The following is a 27,456-nucleotide window of genomic DNA, read 5'->3' as shown; positions in this document are numbered from 1 at the left end:
AAAGAGTATAGTCTTCGGGTACAAGTTTTAATATTGTAGTGGACAAAGATGAGAAGAACGTTCGCATCGGCAAATGGACTGTCTGCAACTTGCTCTTTAGGTTTGATGCAATTTTCTACCTTTTATTTATTTATTTAGTATTTATTATCAATTGTTTAGTCATTAATAATAATAATTATTATTATTATAGGCCTGTTGTAAAATAAATAGCATTAGCCTATTACTGTCATTTGTTGGGTAAGCCTAAGGTAGGCAATCACATTTGTTGGTAATAGCTGCAATATAAGCCTGTTCAAAACTTTTTTTAAAGATTTCATTCTGTTTTGCCATTTTTGTTGTAACGTTGTGTTTGTTGCAATATAATAGAATTACCTGTAGGCCCACTATGCTACTCGCACTCAAACCATGAAAAGGAATAACCATAGAAGGCAAGATGTAAACAATGACTTGACTTACTTTTAATCTTACCCTAATAAAGTTAAGCAATTTTTGTGAAAGTTTGGTGTGGTGTGGCTATTATTAGGTTTAGAATAGGTTTAGCTACTGCAGGCCTGTGAAGGCAGTGCGCGTCAGCACTACAACTGACTCCGACAGTGGAACTTGAGGTAAGGAATAATGTTTTAGGTTACTCCTTTAATCCCAAAAAATAATGCTTATTTTTATAAAAAATACTCTGCTAGAAAATTTACGAATTAGCCTCTTTCTGTACGCCTATATCTGTATAGCAGTAGTAGCTTATCTGACAAGTATAAAGAAATGCATGTCGATGTAGAGAACATGATGCCGGCATATCTCTATCTTTGTCTTGGTCTCTATAGCGCTAGGCCTAATGTTGTCTCCCTTAATATTTTTTTTATCTGAATATCATACAGTGGACGCCCAGACCTATGCCTATATGCAAGCAATGCCCTGATGCATTTAGTGCTCAAATCTCTGACAGCTAAAACATGTGGTACACAATTATTGTTTTAGGAAATTAAAAACCAATAAAACAATAGACTATATGTTTTGAATATGCTACACATTGAAAAACAACAATAGTTTTTTTGTAAGTTGTTATTGGCAGTTTTTAAAGACACGTAACTGTGGATCATTTGGCCAATATAGTTTGTTTATTGATGGCACTGGCAGTGCACAGTTGGAGGTTTCTTTCTCTCTCTACTCTCGGATCTGAACGGGTCTCTCGGATCTGAACCAGCATGGGTCTGTTTGGGTCTGTTTTCCAAGGTCCTTTTTGGGTCTGACTGTCCAAGGGTCCATTTGGAATGGTCTTTAATTTCTTCAAATTAATTTATGCATATCGGGTCAGGTGGACCCATGAAGACCTCTAGATGGAGGTGGAGGAAACTAGCAAACACATAACCACCACAGAATGTTGCCTCAAATTGCAAAATTATTTATTAGCATTCTTGGCGAATGCAGGACACTTACAGTCAGAGCTGGGGCTGAGGTTGCTGGAGGTCTGCCTGTCACGGGAAGCCACACGAGCCGACAGCGACTTGCCTAGCTTTAGCGTGAACGAGTTCTTCCTCTGGGACAGCTGCAGCCGTGAGATCAGCTCAGAGGCAGAGAAGCGCCGCCGCTTGTGTTCCGCCATACGAGAGCAGGCTAAAGCGCTCCCCCCGGTGGCTGAGGAATTCTCTACAGCCCCAGAGTTCAAGACAGAGGAGTCCTCTGATGACCGATGTGGCTCTGCGGACAGAGGTGGAATCTTTGGAGGGTTGGGGGTTTGGGGGTCTACGGCACCCCCTGTTGATGAGGGACTCGCGGCATCTTCAGGGTCTCCCCTGAGGTCCTCTTCCAGAAAGAAGTCAAAGGGTCCTGGGAAAAGGTAGTCGCCGTCCAGAATGGGGCTGGCCAGAGACTCGTCACTCAGGCTGTCTGGTGAGTACACCCGCACCTTACGCCCTGGGACACAACACAAACAAGACTCAGGTGAAAATGTCCCCCCCCCCGAATTACAGTCCAGTCATATTGGATATGGACATGTGCAAACTTTTTCTGAAGTAAGTGTGATTTTTAAGTCCTACAGATAAAAATATGTGAAGGGTGAGGGACTAACAGAGAGTTGAAGATGTGAAATGAATAGATACTGTACATACGGATGGACTTTTCCCTGAGGGAGCTCTGTGATGACCTCCTCTGGGGTCGACAGGTATCTGGGCTCTGCAGCCACGGAAGCTCGGGAGAGGATGGAGAGCCAGGTGGCTGAGAGTCCCAGGAGTCTGTGTCTCTGTACAGGGAGGACAGGGGGAGGGGCAGGGGCAGGCTGAGGGCTGCGTGGAGGGGAAGAAACACAGATGACACCGTCATGGGTCTCTCATACTGCTCCTGCACTGGAGGGTTAGTCCTGATATCTTCCTGGATAACCAACTCAACCTCGCCCCCTAGCGTCGGAGAGTCTAAACTCAGGTCCGTATTAGTATCAGTGTAATAATCACTTCTCCCACTGCCAATTTGTGCTTCACTCGTGTGTTTAGGATGATTCAGAGACAACGGGCTGAAGCGTTGAGTGTCTGCAGTTGGGGAGCCCCAGCCTTTGACGCTGGGTGTCACAGGCGGCTGCAGCTCGATGAAGGTCAGAGTCTCCTGCTGACACACAGCGATGTGCTTGTGGTGGCACTGCCGGAGGAGAGGCATGTCGTCCGGGGCCTCACTCAAACTCTGGGACTCGCCTGAGACCGGGATCCACATAATGGGGCTCTTTCCTCGGAAACGGAAGGCGTGTAGATGAGGTTGGAAGTCAGGGAGAGGGAAGAATCCATACCCAGGAAGCATGACTGAGAGAACACATGGGAGCTGCAGAAGAAAGGAGAAAATGTTTTTGCCATAAACTTCAATTGCCAACATAATATCCTCTTGCCATATCTGGTAAAACAGCACTGACTGTAGGCTATATTGTATTAACTTATCTCTGTTAAACACTTCATAATTTGGTCTCATTCCTGCTTCCCTCTATAGAAGGCATGAAATGCAGTTGAGCAGGTCGAGAACCTCAAGTTCCTCAGTGTACAAATCTTTAAGGACTTAAAATGGTCCACTCACACGGGCACAGTACTGAAGAAGGCGCAACAGCGGCTCTTCCCCCTCAGAAAGTTGAAAAGGTTTGGCATGGGCCCACAAATCCTCGAAAAACTCTACAGCTGCACCATCGGCATCACTGCTTGGTATGGAAACAGCACTCCCCTCTATTGCATGGCGCTACAGAGGGAGGAGCAGACAGCCCAGTACATCACTGGGGCCAAGCTCCCTGCCATCCAGGACCTCTACTTCCGGCAGTGTCTAAAGGTAGGCCCAGAAAATTGTTAAAGACTTCAGCCAACCAAGCAATAGACTGTTCTCTCTGGTTCCGCACGGCAAGTGGTACCGTTGCATCAAGTCTGACACCAACAGGCTCCTGAACAGCTTCTATCCACAAGCCATAAGACTGCTAAATAGCTAACAGAAAGGCTACATGGACTATCTGAGATGACCCTTGCACTGAGAGGACTTTTCTGCACACTCACAGGACTCTACACACACACCCACACTGACACTTCAACACACACATAAAATGCACACACATTTATAATGACTTTACTCACACTCACACACACACACACACACACACACACACACACACACACACACACACACACACACACACACACACACACACACACACACACACACACACACACACACACACACACACACACACACACACACACACACACACACACACACACACACACACACACACACACTCATCATTTACGCTGCTGCTACTCTGTTTATCATATATCCTGAAGTCTAGTCACCGTAACCCTACACATACAGTGCATTCGAAAAGTATTCAGACCACTTTACTTTTTAGATTACATCACAGCCATATTCTGAAATTGATTAAATAAATGTTTTCCCTCATGAATCTACACACAATACCCCATAATGATGAAGCAAAAACTGTTTTTTAGAAAATCTTGCACATTTATAAAAAAAATAAAAAATGAAATATAACATTTACATAAGTATTCAGACCCTTTACTCAGTGGTTTGTTGAAGCACCTTTGGCAGCGATTACAGCGTCAATTCTTCTTGGGTATGACGCTACAAGCTTGGCACTCCCGTATTTGGGTGTTTCTCCCATTCTTCTCTGCAGATCCTCTCAAGCTCTGTCAGGTTGGATGGGAAGCGTCACTGCACAGCTATTTTCAGGTCTCTCCAGAGATGTTAGATCGTCTTCAAGTCCGGGCTCTGGCTGGGCCATTCAAGGACATTCAGGGACTTGTCCCGAGCCATTGCTTACAGTTTGTGTATGCCAAAACAGGCCCCCTCCACTCATAATTGTCCAGGTTTGTAATGTATACTGTTCACAAATTGTATGTTTCCTGTGATATTTTCAGTTTGTTCTACTTCTCACTCAGTATGTAACAATCTCTTGTGGACAGTGTGAACGATATACTCGTTAAGGAAGAAGTCTGTTCATTGGAGCACAATGGAGGTTGAACTTGGATACATGTATAGGAGTGTGCCTTTCACCTGCCCCCCCCCCCCCCCCCCCCAGGTCTGGCCCTGTGCGGCTGCTGAGCCATGTCTTCCTGCTTTAATTAAAGACTGCTCCACATACAGCTCTCAGCCCCCTGTATTTATTCTCCACACACCTCCTTCATCTACAGATTGCATGGCCAGTGCCACAACAGGCAAACATTCAGAACCCTTCAACAGACGGCCAAACCAAGTGAGACAGTATCCTCAGCCCCTGAAACCTTTCACTTGAGAATATAGACCCATCTTTCTCTCACGGTGTTTAACCTTTAACCTGGATGTTATGATCAGTGGTCAAGAGATTCAGAGAGAGAGAGAGAGAGAGGAGGGAGAAAGAGAGTCACAGTCTGGGCCGTTGGCCCACAAATGATTCACCCACTGACTCATGAATAAGAGTACTGAACTTCACTCTAGTGTTACTAACTTTAAGGAAATTATGAACAGTGAGGGATGTTCTTGGAATGTATACGAGTTTTCAAACCCAGACATCCAGTGAGTGAGTATGATTACCATTTATACTAGTGTCTTGGGGTAGTGGAGTATTGAATTTAATCTATTTGAAACTACTTCCAGACCTTCATAATGCTGTGATAGTTTCTCACAACAGACCTTCATAATGCTGTGATAGTTTCTCACAACAGACCTTCATAATGCTGTGAATGTTTCTCACAACAGACCTTCATAATGCTGTGATAGTTTCTCACAACAGACCTTCATAATGCTGTGATAGTTTCTCACAACAGACCTTTATAATGCTGTGATAGTTTCTCACAACAGACCTTCATAATGCTGTGAATGTTTCTCACAACAGACCTTCATAATGCTGTGAATGTTTCTCACAACAGACCTTCATAATGCTGTGATAGTTTCTCACAACAGACCTTCATAATGCTGTGATAGTTTCTCACAACAGACCTTCATAATTCTGTGATAGTTTCTCACCACATACTTGATTGATAGACAAAGAAAAAAGAGGTATCCTTCTAAGTAAAAGAACATCCTCCTAGCCATCGGTCTCTTCCTACTGCACCCGTTCTCACAGCACAGGTAACTCTCTTTACTCTCTCTCTAACACCACTCAGGTAACAGGCACAGGCTCCCAGTTAAAGAGAGACACACACGGACGCACACCTGCTGCACAAACAGGTCCTTCTCCTTTCACATAACCACACCCACTCTTGAGTGCACAGATAGGCAAGTTGCAGCCCTCTCTGCCTCTTACGCACGCACGCACGCACTCACAAACGCACACATGAATGCAGACACAATCGGTTGCCTGTTCCCAGCTTTAGACAAAGGCCTTCTTTATCCTTATGGCTCGGGGTAGGTTGCCTGGTACACAAGATATCTAAGAGGGTGTGGGAACTGTTTGTGATCCTTCCACACTAGAGAAGAGTCAATTACTCTCACAGTAAATGAATGCATCTTGAATATATACAGTGCACTCCATAATTATTGGGACAGTGACGCATTTTTTCTTCTTTTGGCTCTATACTTTAAATGTTGGACGAGGTTAAAGTCCCAACTGTCAGATTTAATCTGAGGGTTATTTCATCCATATCGGGTGAACAGTTTAGAAATTAGAGCACTTTTTGTATATAGTCCCCTCATTTTAGGGGACCAAAAGTATTGGGACAAATTCACCCTGTATATGTACAGTGCATTGGGAAAGTATTCAGACCCCTTGAAATTTTTCCACATTATGTCATGTTACAGCCTCATTCTAAAATGGATGAAATTATTTTTCCCTCATCAATCTACACACAGTATACCATAATGACAAAGCCAAAAACAGGTTATTAAACATTTTTGCTGAAATATCACATTTACATTAGTATTCAGACACTTCACTCAGTACTTTGTTTAAACATCTTTGGCAGATGTTACAAGCTTGGCACATCTGTATTTGGGGAGTTTCTCCCATTCTTCTCTGCAGATCCTCTCAAGCTCTGTCAGGTTAGCTGGGGAGCATCACTCCACATCTATTTTCAGGTCTCTCCAGAGATGTTCGATCGGATTCAAGTCCGGGCTCTTGCTGGTCCACTCAAGGACATTCAGAGACTTGTCCCAAAGCCACTCCTGCGTTGTCTTGCCTAAGTGCTTAGGGTCGTATTGGAAGGTGAACCTTCGCCCCAGTCTGAGGTCCTGAGTGCTCTGGAGCAGGCGTTCATCAAGGATCTCTCTGTACTTTGCTCTGTTCATCTTTCCCTCGATCCTGACTAATCTCCCAGTCCGTGCCGCTGAAAAACATTCCCACAGCATGATGACGCCACCACCATCCCTTACCGTAGGGATGGTGCCAGGTTTCCTCCAGACGTGATACTTGGCATTCAGGCCAAATAGCTCAATCTTGGTTTCATCAGACCAGAGAATCTTGTTTCTCATGGTCTGAGAGTCCTTTAGGTGCCTTTTGGCAAACTCCAAGGCTGTCACGTGCATGTTTGTGTCTTCCGTCTGGCCACTCTACCATAAAGGCTTGATTGGTGGAGTGCTGCAGAGATGGTTGTCCTTCTGCAAGGTTCTCCCATCTCCACAGAGGATCTCTGGAGCTCTGTCAGAGTAACCATCGGTTTCTTGGTCACCTCCCCTGACCAAGGCCCTTCTCCCCCGATTGCATAGTTTGGCTGGGCGGCCAGCTTTAAGAGTCTTGGTGGTTCCAAACTTCTTCCATTTAAGAATGATGGAGGCCACTGTGTTCTTGGGGACCTTCAATGCTGCAGACATTTTTTGGTACCCTTCCCCAGATCTGTGCCTCGACACAATCCTGTCTCGGACCTCTAGGGACAATTCCTTCGACCTCATGGCTTGGTCTTTGCTCTGACATGCACTGTCAACTGTAGGATCTTATATAGACAGGTGTGTGCCTTTCCAAATCATGTTCAATAAATTGAATTTACCACAGGTGGACTCCAGTTAAGTTGTAGAAACATCTCAAGGATGATCAATGGAAACAGATGCACCTGAGCTCAATTTCGAGTCTCATCGCAAAGGGTCTAAATACTTAGGTAAATAAGGTATTTCTGTTCATGTTTAATACATTTGCAAAGATTCCTCAAAACCTCATTTTCCCTTTGTCATAATGGGGTATTGTGTGTAGATTGATGAGAACAAATAATCATTTAATATATTTTAGAATAAAGCCTTAACTAACAAAGTATGGAAAACGTCAAGGGGTCTGAAAACTTTCCGAATGCACTGTATTTTAAAGTAGTAAAAACAAAGTATTTGGTCCCATAACGTACAATGACTACATCAAGCTTGTGTCTCTACAAACTTGTTGGATTAATTTGCTGTTTGTTTTGGTTGTGTTTCAGATTATTTTGTGCCCAATTGAAATGAACGGTAAATAATGTATTGTGTCATTCTGGAGTCACTTTTATTGTAAAAAAAAATAACACAATATATTTCTAAACAATTCTACATATAAATGGATATTACCATGATTACGGATAGTCCTGAATGAATCGTGAATAATGATGAGTGATAAAGTTACAGACACACAAATATCATCCATCCCCAAAAATGCTAACCTCCCCTTGTTTTGCAAGGGTGAGATGTTAGCATGTCTTAGGGGATATGATATTTGTGTCTATAATTTTCTCACTAATTTGTAGTGTCACCAGCTTAATGTAGTCATTGTGTGCTATGAATATGGGACCAAATACTTAACCTTTTAATAAGTGAATTTGTCCCAATACTTTTGTTTCTCTAAAATGGGGGGGGACTACGTAAAATTTCTAAATGGTTCACCCAATGTGGATGTATAAAGATGTGCGCTGAGAGTCAGGAAGCAAGTTCAGGGAGTGAGTGTTTTTAATAAATAAATGCAACATAAAACAAAACAAGAACAATGCACAGACTTAACACTGGAACTGAAACAGAAACAACATTACCTGGGGAAGGAACAAAAGGGAGGGACATATATAGGGAAGGTAATCAGGGAGGTGATGGAGTCCAGTTGGGTCTGATGACGCTCAGGTGCACGTAACGATGGTGACAGATACGCACCATAATGAGCAGCCTGATGACCTTGAGGCCGGAGAGGGAGCACACATGACAAGATGAAAATACCCTCAAATTAAGCGGACAGTCTGCCCTTTAACCTCAGAGTCATTATTTGATATTGTCACAGGCGTCGTAAGAAGCGGACCAAAGTGCAGCGTGGTGAGCGTACATATTCCTTTTTTATTAGAATGTCACCAACAAAAACAATAAACAAGACGACCGTGAAGCTTAACAGGGCTATGATGCCTCTAACAAAGTTAACTACCCACACTGAAAGGAGGGAAAAAGGGCTACCTAAGTATGCAAGTATGATTCCCAATCAGAGACAACTATAGACAGCTGTCCCTGATTGAAAACCATACCCGGCCAAAATATAGAAATAAAGAAACATAGAAAAGAAAACATAGAATGCCCACCCCACATCACACCCTGACCTAACCAAATAGAGAAATAAAACGGTCAGGGCGTGACAGATATCAAATCAAACTTTGAGTATTGAGCCAAAAGAAGAAAAAATGCCTCACTGGCCCAATAATTAGGGCACTGTACATGTCAGGTGGGGAAAATGTTATTACCAAAGCAGTGTGGGATAGTATAAGAGACACAGGTTGACTGACACACACTCAGTTAGTTAGTATGGTCATACACACATGTACAATAAGACAGTATCCAGTCTGAGTCTATAACCTGTTCATATCCAGTCTACAACTGTGTTGTGCCCCAAAGCCTTAGGGTGTCGCTACTATCATGCAGCAAAACATGTAACACCTTGCAAACCTGCCATGTCTGTCCATTCCATCTAGGCACCGCATCTACTGATAACTGCCAACAAGGTCATCTCCATAGTAAGTTATGTATTTCATGCACTTTTCATTCATTCAATTCAAAAGCTTATAATTTGATTTTGGTTATAAGGTGTTATTTGGGAGTGTTATGAACTTTGGTGTAGGTGTTTCTATGTCATTTTAGTAAGCCAAGACAGAATGTCTACATCGTTAATTAGTAGTACACTAGCATCTCTTTTGAATATGATTAAGAACAATGTAATTTGTGGCATAATCCCGTATCAGACTCATATATCATGGTTATGACCATAAATTCAGGAAACAGCAAAGGGAGTATCCCCCAACCACATCGACGGGACAGTAGAGGAGAAGGTGGAAAGTTTTAAGTTCCTCATCACTGACGAACTGAAATGGTCCACCCACACAGACTGTGTGGTGAAGTTGTAAGAGTGCCTCTTCAATTTCAGAAGGCTGAAGAAATTTGTCTTGTCACCTAAAACCCTCACAAACCTTTACAGATGTACAATTGAGAGCATCCTGTCGGGCTGTATCACCGCCTGGTATGGCAACTGCACCGCCCACAACCGCAGGGATCTCCAGAGGGTAATGCGGTCTGCACAACGCATCACTGGGGGCAAACTACCTGCTCTCCAGGACACCTACAGCACCCGATGTCACAGGAAGGCCAAAAAGATCATCAAGGACAACAAACACCCGAGCCACTGCCTGTTCACCCCACTATCTCCCAGAAGGCGAGGTCAGTAAAGGTGCATCAAAGCTGGGACCGAGAGACTGAAACATCTATCTCAAGGCCATCAGACTGTTAAATAGCCATCACTAACACAGAGAGGCTGCTGCCTATATACATGGACTTGAAATCATTGATGACTTTAATAAATGTAACACTAGTCACTTTAATAATGCCACTCTAATAATGTTTACATATCTTGCATTACTCATCTCATATGTATAAACTGTATAATATTCTATACGATTCTACTGTATCTTAGTTATGCCGCTCTGACATTGCTCATCTATATGTTTATATATTTTTAATTCCATTCCTTTATGTGTATTGAGTATATGTTATAAATTTGTTAGATATTACTTGTTAAATATTGCTGCACTGTCGGAACTAGAAGCACAAGCATTTCGTTACACCCGCAATAACATCTGCTAAACACGTGTATGTGACCAATTGATATTGGATTTGAAATTCAATTCTGATTCAAGTCTCCATGTCACGTTCTGACCTTAGTTCCCTTTTTATGTCTTTGTGTTAGGTTGGTCAGGGTGTGAGTTGGGGTGGGTAGTCTATGTTCTTTTTTCTAAGTTGTTACATTTCTATGTGTTTGGCCTAGTATGGTTCTCAATCAGAGGCAGGTGGCGTTCGTTGTCTCTGATTGAGAATCATACTTAGGTAGCCTGTTTTCCCCATTTTGGTTGTGGGTGTTTCTTTTCTGTCTCTGTGTCTGCACCAGACAGAACTGTTTCGGTTTCGTTCGTTCACGGTTTTGTATTTTTCAGTGTTCTATTAAAAATCATTCTGAACATGTACCACGCTGCACCTTGGTCCTCACCTTCTTCCACCTACGATGTTCGTTACACTCCATGTCTGTATCCTCAGACACTTTAAGTTAGCATGTTTTCCGTTTGGCAGGACAAACCATAAAGACAGAACATAGTGTGATCTCTATGGGATAGACATGGTAATAATGTCATTGTGGTATTCACAGCAGTTAAACAAGCACATTGTGACTGTGGTAATATGGTATGATGACTGGTGTCACTGTTGGGATTGATTAACAGCCTTACGACAGTCAACACTCTTTCAAGAGTCAGTCCTCCTCAATCTCGATCAACTTGCATAAATCTCTCTGTATCTCTTCTCAGTTTCAAAGGGAATGTCAGGGGACAGACCGAGACCTGTCCTGAAGATGGAGTCGTGCGTCTCCTCCATGTCCCTTGTCCAGAGTTATGTAGTCTGTTATGGGATGAGTGTGTTTGAGCAGGCGGAGCAGAGTGGCCTGGCGGTGTGGTGTGACCCCGTCCTGTGTGTGTGAGGAGGCAGTAAAGCCCTGTCACATCGTGACATTAATCGCCCTGCAGTACATTGGGGGACTCTGCCACTATGCCATAGACATCCGATATACCCTGTGACATCATTGGACTCTGCACTATCGGCTATGCTGGTGATGTCATGTTTTGTCATTGATTATCATGCCTTGTCCCTGTTCTTCTCCTTCTATTCGTTTCCCTCTGCTGGTCTTATTAGGTTCTTTCCCTCTTTCTATCCCTCTCTCTCCCCCTCCCTCTCTCACTCTCCCGCTCTCTCTTCTCTCTATCGTTCCGTTCCTGCTCCCAGCTGTTCCTATTCCCCTAATCAATCATTTAGTCTTCCCACACCTGTTCCCGATCCTTTTCCCTGATTAGAGTCCCTATTTCTCTCCTTGTTATTCGTTTCTGCCCTGTCGGTTCCTTGTCTAGAATTCACCGTGCTGTGTTTGTGTATCGCCCTGTCGTGTCGTGTTTTCCTCAGATGCTGCGTGGTGAGCAGGTGTCTGAGTCTGTTTGGTTCAAGTGCCTTCCCGAGGCTACCTGCTGTTCACCTGCTGTTCAAGATCGAGTCTCCAGTTTGTCCTCGTCATTTCGAGTGAAAGTTGTGTTTTTTGATTGTATTTACTTTACTGGATTAAAGACTCTGTTTTCGCCAAGTCGCTTTTGGGTCCTCTTTCACCTGCATGACAGAAGGAACCGACCAAGGAATGGACCCAGCGACTTCAGACGCTCGTTACACTGCCGTCGAGATCCAAGGAGCCATGCTCGGCAGACACGAGCAGGAATTGTCTGCTGCTCGCCATGCCGTGGAGAACCTGGCCGCTCAGGTTTCCGACCTCTCTGGACAGTTCCAGAGTCTTCGTCTCGTGCCACCTGTTACTTCCTGGCCTGCCGAGCCTCCAGAACCTAGGGTTAATAACCCACCTTGCTACTCCGGGCAGCCCACTGAGTGCCGCTCCTTTCTCACGCAGTGTGAGATTGTGTTCTCTCTCCAACCCAACACATACTCTAGAGAGAGAGCTCGGGTTGCTTACGTCATTTCACTCCTTACTGGCCGGGCTCGAGAATGGGGCACAGCTATCTGGGAGGCAAGGGCTGATTGCTCTAACAAGTACCAGAACTTTAAAGAGGAGATGATTCGGGTTTTTGACCGTTCAGTTTTTGGTAGGGAGGCTTCTAGGGCCCTGGCTTCCCTATGCCAAGGTGAACGGTCCATAACGGATTATTCTATTGAGTTTCGCACTCTTGCTGCCTCTAGTGAGTGGAACGAGCCGGCGCTGCTCGCTCGTTTTCTGGAGGGACTCCACGCAGTGGTTAAGGATGAGATTCTCTCCCGGGAGGTTCCTTCAGATGTGGACTCTTTGATTGCTCTCGCCATCCGCATAGAACGACGGGTAGATCTTCGTCACCGGGCTCGTGGAAGAGAGCTCGCATCAACGGTGTTTCCCTGCTCCGCATCGCAACCATCTCCCTCCTCTGGCTCAGAGACTGAGCCCATGCAGCTGGGAGGGATTCGCATCTCGACTAAGGAGAGGGAACGGAGGATCACCAACCGCCTGTGCCTCTATTGCGGAGTTGCTGGACATTTTGTTAATTCATGTCCAGTAAAAGCCAGAGCTCATCTGTAAGCGGAGGGCTACAGGTGAGCGCAACTACTCAAGTCTCTCCATCAAAATCCTGTACTACTTTGTCGGTCCATCTACGCTGGACCGGTTCGGGTGCTACATGTAGTGCCTTGATAGACTCTGGGGCTGAGGGTTGTTTCATGGACGAAGCATGGGTTCGGAAACATGACATTCCTTTCAGAGAGTTAGAGAAGCCTACGCCCATGTTCGCCTTAGATGGTAGTCATCTTCCCAGTATCAGATTTGAGACACTACCTTTAACCCTCACAGTATCTGGTAACCACAGTGAGACTATTTCTTTTTTGATTTTTCGTTCACCGTTTACACCTGTTGTTTTGGGTCATCCCTGGCTAGTATGTCATAATCCTTCTATTAATTGGTCTAGTAATTCTATCCTATCCTGGAACGTTTCTTGTCATGTGAAGTGTTTAATGTCTGCCATCCCTCCCGTTTCTTCTGTCCCTACTTCTCAGGAGGAACCTGGCGATTTGACAGGAGTGCCGGAGGAATATCATGATCTGCGCACGGTCTTCAGTCGGTCCCGAGCCAACTCCCTTCCTCCTCACCGGTCGTATGATTGTAGTATTGATCTCCTTCCGGGGACCACTCCTCCTCGGGGTAGACTATACTCTCTGTCGGCTCCCGAACGTAAGGCTCTCGAGGATTATTTGTCTGTGTCTCTTGACGCCGGTACCATAGTGCCTTCTTCCTCTCCGGCCGGGGCGGGGTTCTTTTTTGTTAAGAAGAAGGACGGTACTCTGCGCCCCTGCGTGGATTATCGAGGGCTGAATGACATAACGGTTAAGAATCGTTATCCGCTTCCCTTATGTCATCAGCCTTCGAGATTCTGCAGGGAGCCAGGTGCTTTACTAAGTTGGACCTTCGTAACGCTTACCATCTCGTGCGCATCAGAGAGGGGGACGAGTGGAAAACGGCGTTTAACACTCCGTTAGGGCATTTTGAGTACCGGGTTCTGCCGTTTGGTCTCGCCAATGCGCCAGCTGTTTTTCAGGCATTAGTTAATGATGTTCTGAGAGACATGCTGAACATCTTTGTTTTTGTCTATCTTGACGATATCCTGATTTTTTCTCCGTCACTCGAGATTCATGTTCAGCACGTTCGACGTGTTCTACAGCGCCTTTTAGAGAATTGTCTCTACGTAAAGGCTGAAAAGTGCTCTTTTCATGTCTCCTCCGTTACTTTTCTCGGTTCCGTTATTTCCGCTGAAGGCATTCAGATGGATTCCGCTAAGGTCCAAGCTGTCAGTGATTGGCCCGTTCCAAGGTCACGTGTCGAGTTGCAGCGCTTTTTAGGTTTCGCTAATTTCTATCGGCGTTTCATTCGTAATTTCGGTCAAGTTGCTGCCCCTCTCACAGCTCTTACTTCTGTCAAGACGTGTTTTAAGTGGTCCGGTTCCGCCCAGGGAGCTTTTGATCTTCTAAAAGAACGTTTTACGTCCGCTCCTATCCTCGTTACTCCTGACGTCACTAGACAATTCATTGTCGAGGTTGACGCTTCAGAGGTAGGCGTGGGAGCCATTCTATCCCAGCGCTTCCAGTCTGACGATAAGGTTCATCCTTGCGCTTATTTTTCTCATCGCCTGTCGCCATCTGAGCGCAACTATGATGTGGGTAACCGTGAACTGCTCGCCATCCGCTTAGCCCTAGGCGAATGGCGACAGTGGTTGGAGGGGCGACCGTTCCTTTTGTCGTTTGGACAGACCATAAGAACCTTGAGTACATCCGTTCTGCCAAACGACTTAATGCCCGTCAAGCTCGTTGGGCGTTGTTTTTCGCTCGTTTCGAGTTTGTGATTTCTTACCGTCCGGGTAGCAAGAACACCAAGCCTGATGCCTTATCCCGTCTGTTTAGTTCTTCTGTGGCTTCTACTGATCCCGAGGGGATTCTTCCTTATGGGCGTGTTGTCGGGTTAACAGTCTGGGGAATTGAAAGACAGGTTAAGCAAGCACTCACGCACACTGCGTCGCCGCGCTTGTCCTAGTAACCTCCTTTTCGTTCCTGTTTCCACTCGTCTGGCTGTTCTTCAGTGGGCTCACTCTGCCAAGTTAGCTGGTCATCCCGGTGTTCGAGGCACTCTTGCGTCTATTCGCCAGCGCTTTTGGTGGCCGACTCAGGAGCGTGACACGCGCCGTTTCGTGGCTGCTTGTTCGGACTGCGCGCAGACTAAGTCGGGTAACTCTCCTCCTGCCGGTCGTCTCAGACCGCTCCCCATTCCTTCTCGACCATGGTCTCACATCGCCCTAGACTTCATTACCGGTCTGCCTTTGTCTGCGGGGAAGACTGTGATTCTTACGGTTGTCGATAGGTTCTCTAAGGCGGCACATTTCATTCCCCTCGCTAAACTTCCTTCCGCTAAGGAGACGGCACAAATCATTATCGAGAATGTATTCAGAATTCATGGCCTCCCGTTAGACGCCGTTTCAGACAGAGGCCCGCAATTCACGTCACAGTTTTGGAGGGAGTTCTGTCGTTTGATTGGTGCGTCCGTCAGTCTCTCTTCCGGGTTTCATCCCCAGTCTAACGGTCAAGCAGAGAGGGCCAATCAGACGATTGGTCGCATACTACGCAGCCTTTCTTTCAGAAACCCTGCGTCTTGGGCAGAACAGCTCCCCTGGGCAGAATACGCTCACAATTCGCTTCCTTCGTCTGCTACCGGGTTATCTCCGTTTCAGAGTAGTCTGGGTTACCAGCCTCCTCTGTTCTCATCCCAGCTTGCCGAGTCCAGCGTTCCCTCCGCTCAAGCGTTTGTCCAACGTTGTGAGCGCACCTGGAGGAGGGTGAGGTCTGCACTTTGCCGTTACAGGGCACAGACTGTGAGAGCCGCCAATAAACGCAGGATTAAGAGTCCAAGGTATTGTTGCGGCCAGAGAGTGTGGCTTTCCACTCGCAACCTTCCTCTTACGACAGCTTCTCGTAAGTTGACTCCGCGGTTCATTGGTCCGTTCCGTGTCTCCCAGGTCGTCAATCCTGTCGCTGTGCGACTGCTTCTTCCGCGACATCTTCGTCGCGTCCATCCTGTCTTCCATGTCTCCTGTGTCAAGCCCTTTCTTCGCACTCCCGTTCGTCTTCCCTCCCCCCTCCCGTCCTTGTCGAGAGCGCACCTATTTACAAGGTACATAAGATCATGGACATGCGTTCTCGGGGACGGGGTCACCAATACTTAGTGGATTGGGAGGGTTACGGTCCTGAGGAGAGGAGTTGGGTTCCGTCTCGGGACGTGCTGGACCGTTCACTCATTGATGATTTCCTCCGTTGCCGCCAGGATTCCTCCTCGAGTGCGCCAGGAGGCGCTCGGTGAGTGGGGGTACTGTCATGTTTTGTCATTGATTATCATGCCTTGTCCCTGTTCTTCTCCTTCTATTCGTTTCCCTCTGCTGGTCTTATTAGGTTCTTTCCCTCTTTCTATCCCTCTCTCTCCCCTCCCTCTCTCACTCTCCCGCTCTCTCTTCTCTCTATCGTTCCGTTCCTGCTCCCAGCTGTTCCTATTCCCCTAATCAATCATTTAGTCTTCCCACACCTGTTCCCGATCCTTTTCCCTGATTAGAGTCCCTATTTCTCTCCTTGTTATTCGTTTCTGCCCTGTCGGTTCCTTGTCTAGAATTCACCGTGCTGTGTTTGTGTATCGCCCTGTCGTGTCGTGTTTTCCTCAGATGCTGCGTGGTGAGCAGGTGTCTGAGTCTGTTTGGTTCAAGTGCCTTCCCGAGGCTACCTGCTGTTCACCTGCTGTTCAAGATCGAGTCTCCAGTTTGTCCTCGTCATTTCGAGTGAAAGTTGTGTTTTTTGATTGTATTTACTTTACTGGATTAAAGACTCTGTTTTCGCCAAGTCGCTTTTGGGTCCTCTTTCACCTGCATGACAGGTGAGGCACCGCCATATCATTGAAATGGCCAGACTGGGCTTTCCCATTTATAGTTAAGTTCTAGTAATTATATTTCTATGGGCAAAGTGGTATCGGACTATGAAGGAGATTATCAAACCTTTCCTCCACTAGAACTGAGAGTAATGTGAGGAGATTCATTCAGGATTGGATACTGAGATGAAAATGACATCAAATGTATTTATAATGAAACCCCACCTGAAAAGCAATTGCAACATTCTGAACCACTTACTGCGACCATTCCCTCAAAATCAAAAGACTAAAGTGTATAGTCGTTGATGTGACTTGCTGGGTAGATGTTTTTAAAAAGGGGTATTCTGATTTCTCCTTGTCTGCTGTGTGCACCCATAGGTGAGGTTCTCTGAGGCCATGGATGGAAAAGAAAGTGCCCTTATTGTTGACACTTGGTGTGGGTCCTAAGCCTGTTCGGATCCTAGTGCAGCTACCCCTGCCCTTTTAAGACATACTGACAACCTGGCTTACCATGGCACAAAGAACTGACATACAGGGAGAACTTTGGTGGACGGACACACACCTGAGTATAGCGAGAGAGTGATTTTAGCTGTCTTTGATTAGAGGGACACAACATTAGAAAGATTTCTTGTTGAGTATATGACCTCCGACAAACTCGGCAAAGAGTCGGGATCCTAGCTAACAGACAGCACAAACAACAATTTATTATTTAAAAGCCCACAAAAATGTGGAGCTTCTCGCATGTAAACAATAAGACATCTGCAGCTTTGCCTTCCCCCTCTCGGTGCACCAGCACATCCTGTCCCCTCGAGAATAATATCCCCCCTGTCAAAGAGACAGATTGTGTGAGGGAGACGAGCAGCAGACACAGACTCGGCTTAGTCAGGAGGGTAAGTTTCAAACCTGGGGTTCAAATACTATTTGAAATAATTTCAAATACTTTAGCTGTGCTTGATTGAGCTTCTGTGTCACAATGAACCATCAGAAAATTCCCAAAAGTGCAATCCCCGCCTATCTGGCACTTTAGGCAGGGTAAAGTCAAAATATTTGAATGATTTAAAAAAGTATTTGAATCCAAATCTGATGAGTTTATGAAGGAAGTACTCTAATTAAAGGCTGATTTCTTGTCTCAATTCAGATATCAAAATATTAGCAAATGTGCTCTATTATTGCTTTGTATTGATCTGTTTATTTATCTAGGTTAGTCTCATTTAGATTACATTTATTTTGCAAGATGCTGCCTAATAGATGGGGATAAATGACTAATTACATTACATCTTCTTCTAGGAATAGCATTGAATTCAGGTGAATGCCATAATATTGAATTGTAAAAAGTAGGCTAAGGATGAACTGAAGACCTCTCATCACAAAGCAAACTGAAGCCCTGAGATGTTTGAACTTTTCAACAATCCTGTGTGAGAATCCACATCATCATAACAATGGACAGCACTGTTTCATTGACTATGGTAGATCCATAAATTTGGATGCATTTGTGAAGGCCTTAAATAACTTATGACTTTGAAAAGTAAGGCAAAGGAATCTTGCCAAAGTTCTGTTATTGATGTGTTATTTACATTTAGTTCAGATCCACTCAAACAGCTTTCAATCAAAGATTGCTTAATTCAGATCTGATCATGTGTCAGAACTTGTACATGTACTTTGAACATTCTGTTGATGCATCTGTGGTATTCATCCACTTCTACCTCTTTCTCTGCTCCAGTTTCGATCCAAGACAGCATTTTTTGTCTTTCTCTCTCCTTTATTATCTGGACAGGTATGGACAAGTCAACTGAGGGCTGCTTGTTTTGAAACATGATTGGGGTTGGTAGAGAAACCACCTCAAAGTTGAATAGGCTGGCAGGTAGCATAGCAGTTAAGAGTGTTGAGCCAGTAACTGGAAGTTTGCTGGTTCAAATCCCCAAACTAACTTGGTTAAAAATCTGTCTATGTGCCCTTGAGCAAGGCACTTAACCCTAATTCCTCTGGATAAGAGCATCTCCTAAATTACTAAAATATACGCAGTAATATTTGTTTTGCATGTAGGGGGAAGATACAAACTATTAAAAAACAAAGGATGAAAGAGCACAGCCTCGGGAGGTGAAATGGAGTCAGGCTATAATGCTAACATTTGAACATTTCAAAGGACAAACTCCTTAGTTCTCTTTCAAGTTGGCAAGTAAATGACAGACACTGTACCTTGCAGCCATATCTGGGGTTCATTTTTGAACAGAATACTAACATGTACAACTGAAGGGATTAACTCATGAAGAACACTGCACAACTGTCTTTGATTGAAGAACTGTTTCACTTTATTGTAGGACAGAAATGTATTATTGTGCATGAGTGCATATGTGCGTGTGTGAAACCCTCCCTATATCAATTTAGATTATGCGAGGCCATAGCCAACTCAGTAGTTGGAACAGCCTGCAGGCTTCAGCTTTAGATGGGTGTGCAAGAAACATTGTCAGGAAGGGCCTTTCACACAGCCTGTGAGCCAAGCTTCCTCTCAGCTCGGGTTTATAATTCACATAGAGGACCAGGGCCAAAATTTCCCCTCAGCTCTGTGTTATAATTCAAATACAGGATCACCACACACACTCATAAACAAAAGGAGAAACATACAGGTTTGTGAATCTAATGGGTATTTTAAAATATGTTTTCTGAATACACCCAAAATATGAGATATCATCAAGGGGAAAAACTGGTTGATTGTTTTATGGTATGTACATTTTTAGATTTATCATTCCATCCTTTCCACGTTTGATCAATGTACTGTACGTATCAACGTGATATCACTACAGAAAATGTGTCAAAAATGTATTAGAAAAAGTCACATTTGCTTACAATTTAAATTATATGTACATCATCGAGGGCACACTGCCTGCCCTCCAGGACATCTACAGCATACGGGGCCACAGGAAGGCTAAGATGATCATCAAGAACCTCAACCACCCGAGTCACGGCCTGTTCACCCCACTAACATCTTGAACACGGAGACAGTACAGGTGCAGCAAAGCTGGGACCGAGAGACTGATAAACAGCGTCTATATCCAGGCCATCAAACAGTCATCACTAGCCTTCCTCTGCCCAGTACCCTGCCCTGAACCTTAGTCAGCAGCATACCACCCTGCATCTCACTGCTGGCTTGTCTCTGAAACTAAGCAGGATTGGTCCCTGGATGGGAAACCAGATGCTGCTTTAAGTGGTGTTGGAGGGCCAGTAGGAGGCACTTTTTCCTCTTGTCCCCCCCAAAATATGCCAATGGCTGCTGTCTTTCAGATGGGATGTTAATTGGATGTCCTGACTCTGTGGTCAATAAAGATCCCATGGCACTTATCTTAAGACTAGGGGTGCTAACCCCGGTTTCCTGGCTAAATTCCCAATCTGGTCCTCATACCATCATGGCCACCTAATCATCCCCAGCTTCCAATTGGCTCATTCATCTCCCCTGTAGATATTCCTCAGGTTGTTGTAAATTATAATTTGTTCTCAGTGAACTTGTTAAAATAAGGCTGTAACGTAACAAAATGTGCAAAAAGTCAAGGGGTCTGAATACTTTCCGAAGCCACTGTACACCTCGAGCCACTCTCACCCATGCATACGTGTACACACTCAAACACAGCCACAAGTGCACATTAAATGCACAGCACACACATGCATACACACAAAACACACACATGTGCATACATGTATACACGCACAGACTGTCTGAGTGACAAGTGATGGGAGAGAGGGAGGGGAGGGAAAATGAAGGAAAAAGAAGGGGAGGGGAGTAAAGTGTACACTACAGTAAATTAAGTTGTAAACCTCAGTGAGGTCTAAGTGAAGTCACATCACTCTTGACCTCAAATAAAAATCCATCACTCAGAGGACCATCACTCAACGGTTGACTCACAGCAAGAAAACCTTAGATCAACATAGTCATAACATGATAACTAATAATAACCATTATGGATATTCTAAGTTTATAGTAATATACGGGCCATTTCCCTGGAATGATTTACCACTGACTCAATGATCAGTGATGATAAGGAACCCACCAGGCATAGTTGAACCAACCTTCTGTCAATGTTTCCACCACAGCTGTGTTTTTGTCTGTGGGGTCTGAGTCAGTCAAGTTATGGCTGTCTCCTTCACCTCCCCCAGACAACAAACATTACTATATGACTGTGACATCACAGACTGTGGGAAGCCCCCACAGCCACACAATAATTATGGTCTGATCCAAAGAGTGCTTTAGTCACAACTTTACCCAATATTTGTTATGGTATATTCTATCATATTTGCCTATATGATAAAATTACTCTGTCAATACTTTCCTTCCCACAGCAATATATTCTGGTGTTAAAATTGCATGCTTAGGAGCAAAACAGTCAGTGATCAAGGGATATGTTTAATTTCCTAACGAAAGATACATTCAACTTGGACAATTCTGCAATCTATATTGAATCTGTTTATGTAAAGTGAAACATTGGCTCTTAATTCATTGTTATGTACAGATCCTCGTATAAGCCTGGAGTGCAGCAGCTGTTGTATGTCTATCCGTTTCTGCAAGTAGATATATGCTATAAGCCGGTAGGCAAATCAGTAGCACAGACTCACACACAGAGATATACCCTCACACACATTCATTCAACCAGCACAGACACCGACACAGACAGAGACACGCACAGGCTCGGACGCAGGCACACACACTCACACACAGTCTTTTCCCAATGACAGCGCACTTAGTCATACACAAGACAGACTAAATGACTTGTGGGTATTCTCTAAGCATCACCTTGGCACTCTCTCTCACTACAGCCATTAGTGTTACATCAACTATCTATATCTAAACAAGAAGTCGTCTTTGGGGACATGGCCTCAATCAAACTTAGTTAAAAAAAGAAAGCCGATTAGAGCATGCCTGCATCCCAAATGATACTCTATTCCCTAGTATTTATTTGTTGAACCTTTATTTAACTGGACAAGTCAGTTAAGAACTATTTTTTTATTTACAATGATGGCCTATGAACAGTGGGGTAACTGCCTGGTTCAGGGGCAGAACGACATATTTTTAACTTGTCGGCTCAGGGATTTGATCTAGCAACCTTTCGGTTATTGGTCCAACGCTCTAACCACTAGGCTACCTGCCGCCCCACTTTTGACCGACATAGGGAATAGGGTGCTATTTGGGACAAACTCCATGTAATAGCCTCACAGGCACTAAACAGTTATATTGCTAAGCTGTTGAGTGTCATCATTGCATCAGTTGTTTGTTCCTCAAAAAGCTCTGTAAACAGCTTAGCCAGATTGCAGTTCCTATGAGACACAGAGTTAAATGGGCAAACAAACATGCTAGGAGGCAGAGTGAGGGAGAGAAAAACACGCTCCCTGCACAAACACTGCTGTGAGAAACACAAACGCACGCAACACACACACACACACACACAGACATCCACACATGGCTGCTCCTCAGTTTACAGTGTAGTCACTAGAGGGCCTGCAGCTGAACTGAACTGTCTCCTGGTGTAGACTAAGACGTGGAAAGAGTGTGTGAACACTACAGCACCAACTTTCAGCAATGTACAGTTCATTTAATACCCCCCCAACCTATTCCAGACGTGCACTTACCTGCCCTGCTCTGCAACTACTCACAGCTCCTGCCTCCTACTGTAACCACTACACCTCAGCCTCAAAGCCTCACAAAACCTAAGGTCCTATACTGTACCCAAGAAGATGGAAATAGAATCAATGCAAAACAATAACACTTCCAGTGGTGGAAAAGCACCCAAGAGAGATACCTTAACTGAAAATGACCCAAGTAAAACTGAAAGTCACCCAGTAAAATACTACTTGAGTAAGTCTAAGTATTTGGTTTTAAATATACTTATGTATCAAAAGTAAAAGTAAAAAATAAATAATTTCAAATTCCTTATATTAAGCAAACCAGACAGCACAATGTTCTTGATTTTAAAATTACGGATAGCCAGGGGCATACTCCAACACTCAGACATACAGTATATAATTTACAAATGCTTCATTTGTGTTTAGTGAGTTCGCCAGACCAGAGAAAGTAGGGTTGCTTTCTTGATAAGTGCGTGAATTTGACCATTTCCCTGTCCTGCTAAGCATTCAAAAATGTAACAAGTACTTTAGGGTGTCTGAAAAGATGTATGGAGTAAAAAGTACATTATTTTCTTTAGGAATGTAGTAAATTAAAACTAAAAGTAGTAAAAATAAAGAAAACCCTAGAATGAGTAGGTGTGTCCAAACTTTTGACTGGTACTGGATACTAGGATTTTCTTTATTTTTACTATTTTCTACATTGTAGGATAATAGTGAAGACATTGAAACTATGAAATAACACATATGGAATTATGTAGTAAAAAGAAAAGTATTTTTTATATTTGAGAATCTTCAAAGTAGCCACCCTTTGCCTTGATGACAGCTTTGCACACTCTTGGAATTCTCTCAACCAGCTTCTCCAACAGGCTTTTCCAACAGTCTTGAAGGAGTTCCCACATATGTTGAGCACTTGTTGGCTGCTTTTTCTTCACTCTGCGGTGCAACTCATCCCAAACCATTTCAATTGGATTGAGGTCGGGTGATTGTGGAGGCCAGGTCATCTGAGGCATCACTCTCCTTGGTCAAATAGCCCTTACACTGCCTGGAAGTGTGTTTTTGGTCATTGTCCTGTTGAAAAACAAATGATAGCGCAAACCAGATGGGATGGCGTATCGCTGCAGAATGCTGTGGTAGCCATGCTGGTTAAGTGTGCCTTGAATTCTAAATAAATCACTGACAGCGTCACCAGCAAAGCACCCCCACACCCCCTCCTCCTCCATGCTTCATGTGGGAACCACACATGGAGATCTTCCGTTGACCTACTCTGCGTCTCACAAAGACACATCAGTTGAAACCAAAAATCTCCAATTTGGACTCAGACCAAAGGACAGATTTCCACCGGTCTAATCTCCATTACTCATGTTTCTTGGCACAAGCAAGTGTCTTCTTCGTATTGGTGTCCTTTAGTAGTGGTTTCTTTGCAGCAATTTGACCATGAAGGCCTGATTCACGCAGTCTCCTCTAAACAGTTTATGTTGAGATGTATCTGTTACTTGAACTCTGTGAAGCATTTATTTGGGCTGCAATTTCTGAGGCTGGTAACTCTAACTTATCCTCTGCAGCAGCGATAACTCTGGGTCTTCCTTTCCTGTGGTGGGTCCTCGTGAGAGCCAGTGTCATCATAGCGCTTGATGGTTTTTGTACTTTTGCACAGGTCGACTGCACTTGAAGAAACTTTCAAAGTTCTTGAAATTTTCCTGATTGACTGACCTTTGTGTCTTAAAGTAATGATGGACTGTCATTTCTCTTTGCTTATTTGAGCTGTTCTTGCCATAATATGGACTTGGTCTTTTACCCCTACCTTGTCACAACACAATTGATTGGCTCAAGAAGGAAATCAATTCTGCAAATGATCTTTTAACAAGGCACACCTGTTAAATGAAATACATTCCAGGTGACTACCTCATGAAGCTCGTTGAGAGAATGCCAAGAGTATGTAAAGCTGTCATCAAGGCAAAGGGTGCCTACTTTGTTTAACACTTTTTTGGTTACCACATGATTCCATTTCATAGTTTCGATGTCTTCACTATTATTCTACAATGTAGAAAAAACAAAGAAAAACCCTTGAATGTGTACAGTAGGTGTGTCCAAACTTTTGACTGGTACTTTATATACCTAGTGAAGTATAGATACCCCAAAAATGACTTAAGTAGTACTTTAAAGTACAGTGCCTTCAGGAAGTATGCATACCCCTTGACGTATTCCACGTTTTGTTGTGTTACAGCCTGAATTCAAAATGGATTAAAACAAAATTATTCAACCATCTATCTACACACAATATCCCATAATGACAAAGTATTAAAAACGTTTTTAAAAATGTTTGCAAATATATTCAGAATTAAATACAGAAATATCTCATTTACATAAATACCCCTGAGTCAGTACATGTTAGAATCACCTTTGGCAGCAATTACAGCTGTGCGTCTTTCTGGGTAAGCCTCTAAGAGCTTTGCACACCTGGACTGTACAATATTTGCATATTATTATTTTTAAAATTCTTCAAGCTCTGTCAAGTTGGTTGTTGATCATTGCTAGACAGCCATTTTCAAGTCTTGCTATAGATTTTCAAGACGATTTAGGTCAAAACTGTAACTCGGCCACTCAGGAACCCTCAGTGTCGTATTGGTAAGCAACTCCAGTGTATATTTGACCGTGTGTTTTGGTTATTGTCCGACTGAAAGGTGCATTTATCTCCAAGTGTCTGTTGGAAAGCAGACTGAACCAGGTTTTCCTTCAGGATTTTGCCTGTGCTTAGCTCTTTTCCGTTTCCTTTTATCCTAAAAAACTCCCTAGTCCTTGCCGATGACAAGCATACCCATAACATGATACAGCCACCACCATGCTTTAACATATGAAGAGTGGTACTCAGTGATGTGTTATGTTGGATTTGCCCAAAATATAACACTTTGTATTCAGAACAAAAACAGGATGCATGTTTTGGAATATTTGTATTCTGTACAGGCATCCTTCCTTTCCGCTGTCATTTAGGTTAGTATTGTGGAGTAATCACAATGTTGTTGAGCCATCCTCAGGTGTCTCCTATCACAGGTATTAAACCATATAACTACTTTAAAGTCACCATTGGCCTCATGGTGAAATCCCTGAGCGGTTTGCTTCCTCTCCGGCAAGGGAGTTAGGAAGGACGTCTGTAGTGACTGGGTGTATTGATACGTCATCCAAAGTGTAATTAATAACTTCACCATGCTCAAAGGGATATTCAATGCCTGCTTTTTTAAAATATATATATTTTTTTTTTTACCTATTTACCAATAGGTGCCCTTTGTGAGGCATTGGAAAACCTCCTGATCTTTGTGGTTGAATCTGTTTGAAATTCACTGCTCGACTGAGTGACCTCACAGATAATTGTATGTGTGGGTACAGAGATGAGGTAGTCATTCAAATATCATGTTAAACACTATTATTGCACACAGAGTGAGTCCATGCAACTTATTATGTGACTGGTCAAGCACATTTTTACTCCTGAACTTATTTAGGCTTGCCATTAAAAAAAGTTATTTTTTTATTTTTATTTTATTTCACCTTTATTTAACCAGGCAGGCCAGTTGAGAACAAGTTCTCACTTACAACTGCGATCTGGCCAAGATAAAGCAAAGCAGTGCGACAAAAACAACAACACAGAGTTACACAAACAAACGTAGTCGATAACACAATAGAAAAATCTATGTACAATGTGTGCAAATGTAGAAGAGTAGGAAGGTAAGGCAATAAATCAGCCAGCAAAATATTAACAATTTAGAATTAACACTGGAGTGACAGATGTGCAGATGATGATGTGCAAGTAGAGATACTGGGGTGCAAAAGAGCAAGAGGATAAAAAACAATATGGGGACGAGGTAGTTGGGTGTGCTATTTACAGATTGGCTGTGTACAGGTACAGTGATCGGTAAGCTGCTCAGACAGCTGATGCTTAAAGTTAGAGAGGCTATTTTGTAAATGACATCGCCGATGTCAAAGATCGGTAGGATAGTCAGTTTTAAAAGGTTATGTTTGGCAGCATGAGTGAAGTAGGCTTTGTTGCGAAATAGGAAGCCAATTCTAGATTTAATTTTGGATTGGAGATGCTTAATGTGGTTCTGGAAGAAGAGTTTACAGTCTAACCAGACACCTAGGTATTTGAAGTTGTGCACATATTCTAAGTCAGAACCGTCCAGAGAAGTGATGCTAAGCGGGCGGGTGCGGGCAGCAATCGGTTTAAGAGCATGCGTTTAGTTTTACTAGCATTTAAAAGCAGTTGGAGGCCACGGAAGGAGAGTTGAATGGCATTGAAGCACATCTGGAGGTTAGTTAACACAGTGTCCAAAGAAGGGACAGAAGTATACAGAATGGTGTCATCTGCGTAGAGGTGGATCAGAGAATCACCAGCAGCAAGAGCAACATCATTGATATATACAGAGAAAAGAGTCGTCCCAAGAATTGAACCATGTGGCACCCCTATAAAGACTGCTAGATGTTCAGACAACTGGCCCTCCGATTTGACACACTGAACTCTGTCTGAGTAGTAGTTGGTGAACCAGGCGAGGCAGTCACTTGAGAAGCCACGGCTATTGAGTCTGCTGATAAGAATGCGGTGATTGACAGAGTCAAAAGTCTTGGCCAGGTTGATGAAGACAGCTGCACAGTACTATCTTTTATCGATGGTGGTTATGATAGCGTTTAGGACCTTGAGCGTGGCTGAGGTGCACTCACGACTAGCTCGGAAACCAGATTGCATAGTGGAGAAGGTACGGTGGGATTCGAAATGGTCGGTGATCTGTTTGTTAACTTGGCTTCTGAAGATTTTAGAAAGATAGGGCAGGATGGATATAGGTCTATAACAGTTTGGGTCTAGAGTGTCTCCCCCTTTGAAGAGATGACCGCTGCAGCTTTCCAGTCTTTGGGGATCTCAGACGATAAGAGAAGTGGAACAGGCTATTAATAGGGGTTGCAACAATTTCAGCTGATAATTTTAGAAAGAGAGG

General features: G+C 43.9%; 1 protein-coding gene across 3 annotated transcripts in view; it reads right to left on the bottom strand.

The window, feature by feature from the left end:
* The window catches only part of LOC124032016 (rho guanine nucleotide exchange factor 19-like), a 38,687-nt gene that overhangs the window by 9,255 nt on the left and 1,976 nt on the right, over positions 1-27,456 (bottom strand). For 2 of the 3 annotated variants that reach the window (XM_046343954.1, XM_046343955.1), the window contains exons 2-3: positions 2,103-2,799; positions 1,432-1,908 (exon numbers count right to left, since the gene is read on the bottom strand). In XM_046343954.1, coding sequence (XP_046199910.1) covers positions 1,432-1,908; positions 2,103-2,799 — 1,174 coding nt within the window. Of the gene's footprint in view, positions 1-1,431; positions 1,909-2,102; positions 2,800-3,045; positions 3,574-27,456 lie in introns of those variants that run through there. The other variant, XM_046343957.1, reaches the window with a different exon arrangement.

The sequence above is a fragment of the Oncorhynchus gorbuscha genome, linkage group LG03, assembly GCF_021184085.1.
Source record: "Oncorhynchus gorbuscha isolate QuinsamMale2020 ecotype Even-year linkage group LG03, OgorEven_v1.0, whole genome shotgun sequence".
Taxonomy (NCBI): Eukaryota; Metazoa; Chordata; class Actinopteri; order Salmoniformes; family Salmonidae; genus Oncorhynchus; species Oncorhynchus gorbuscha.
This window is presented reverse-complemented; position numbering and strand designations above follow the sequence as displayed.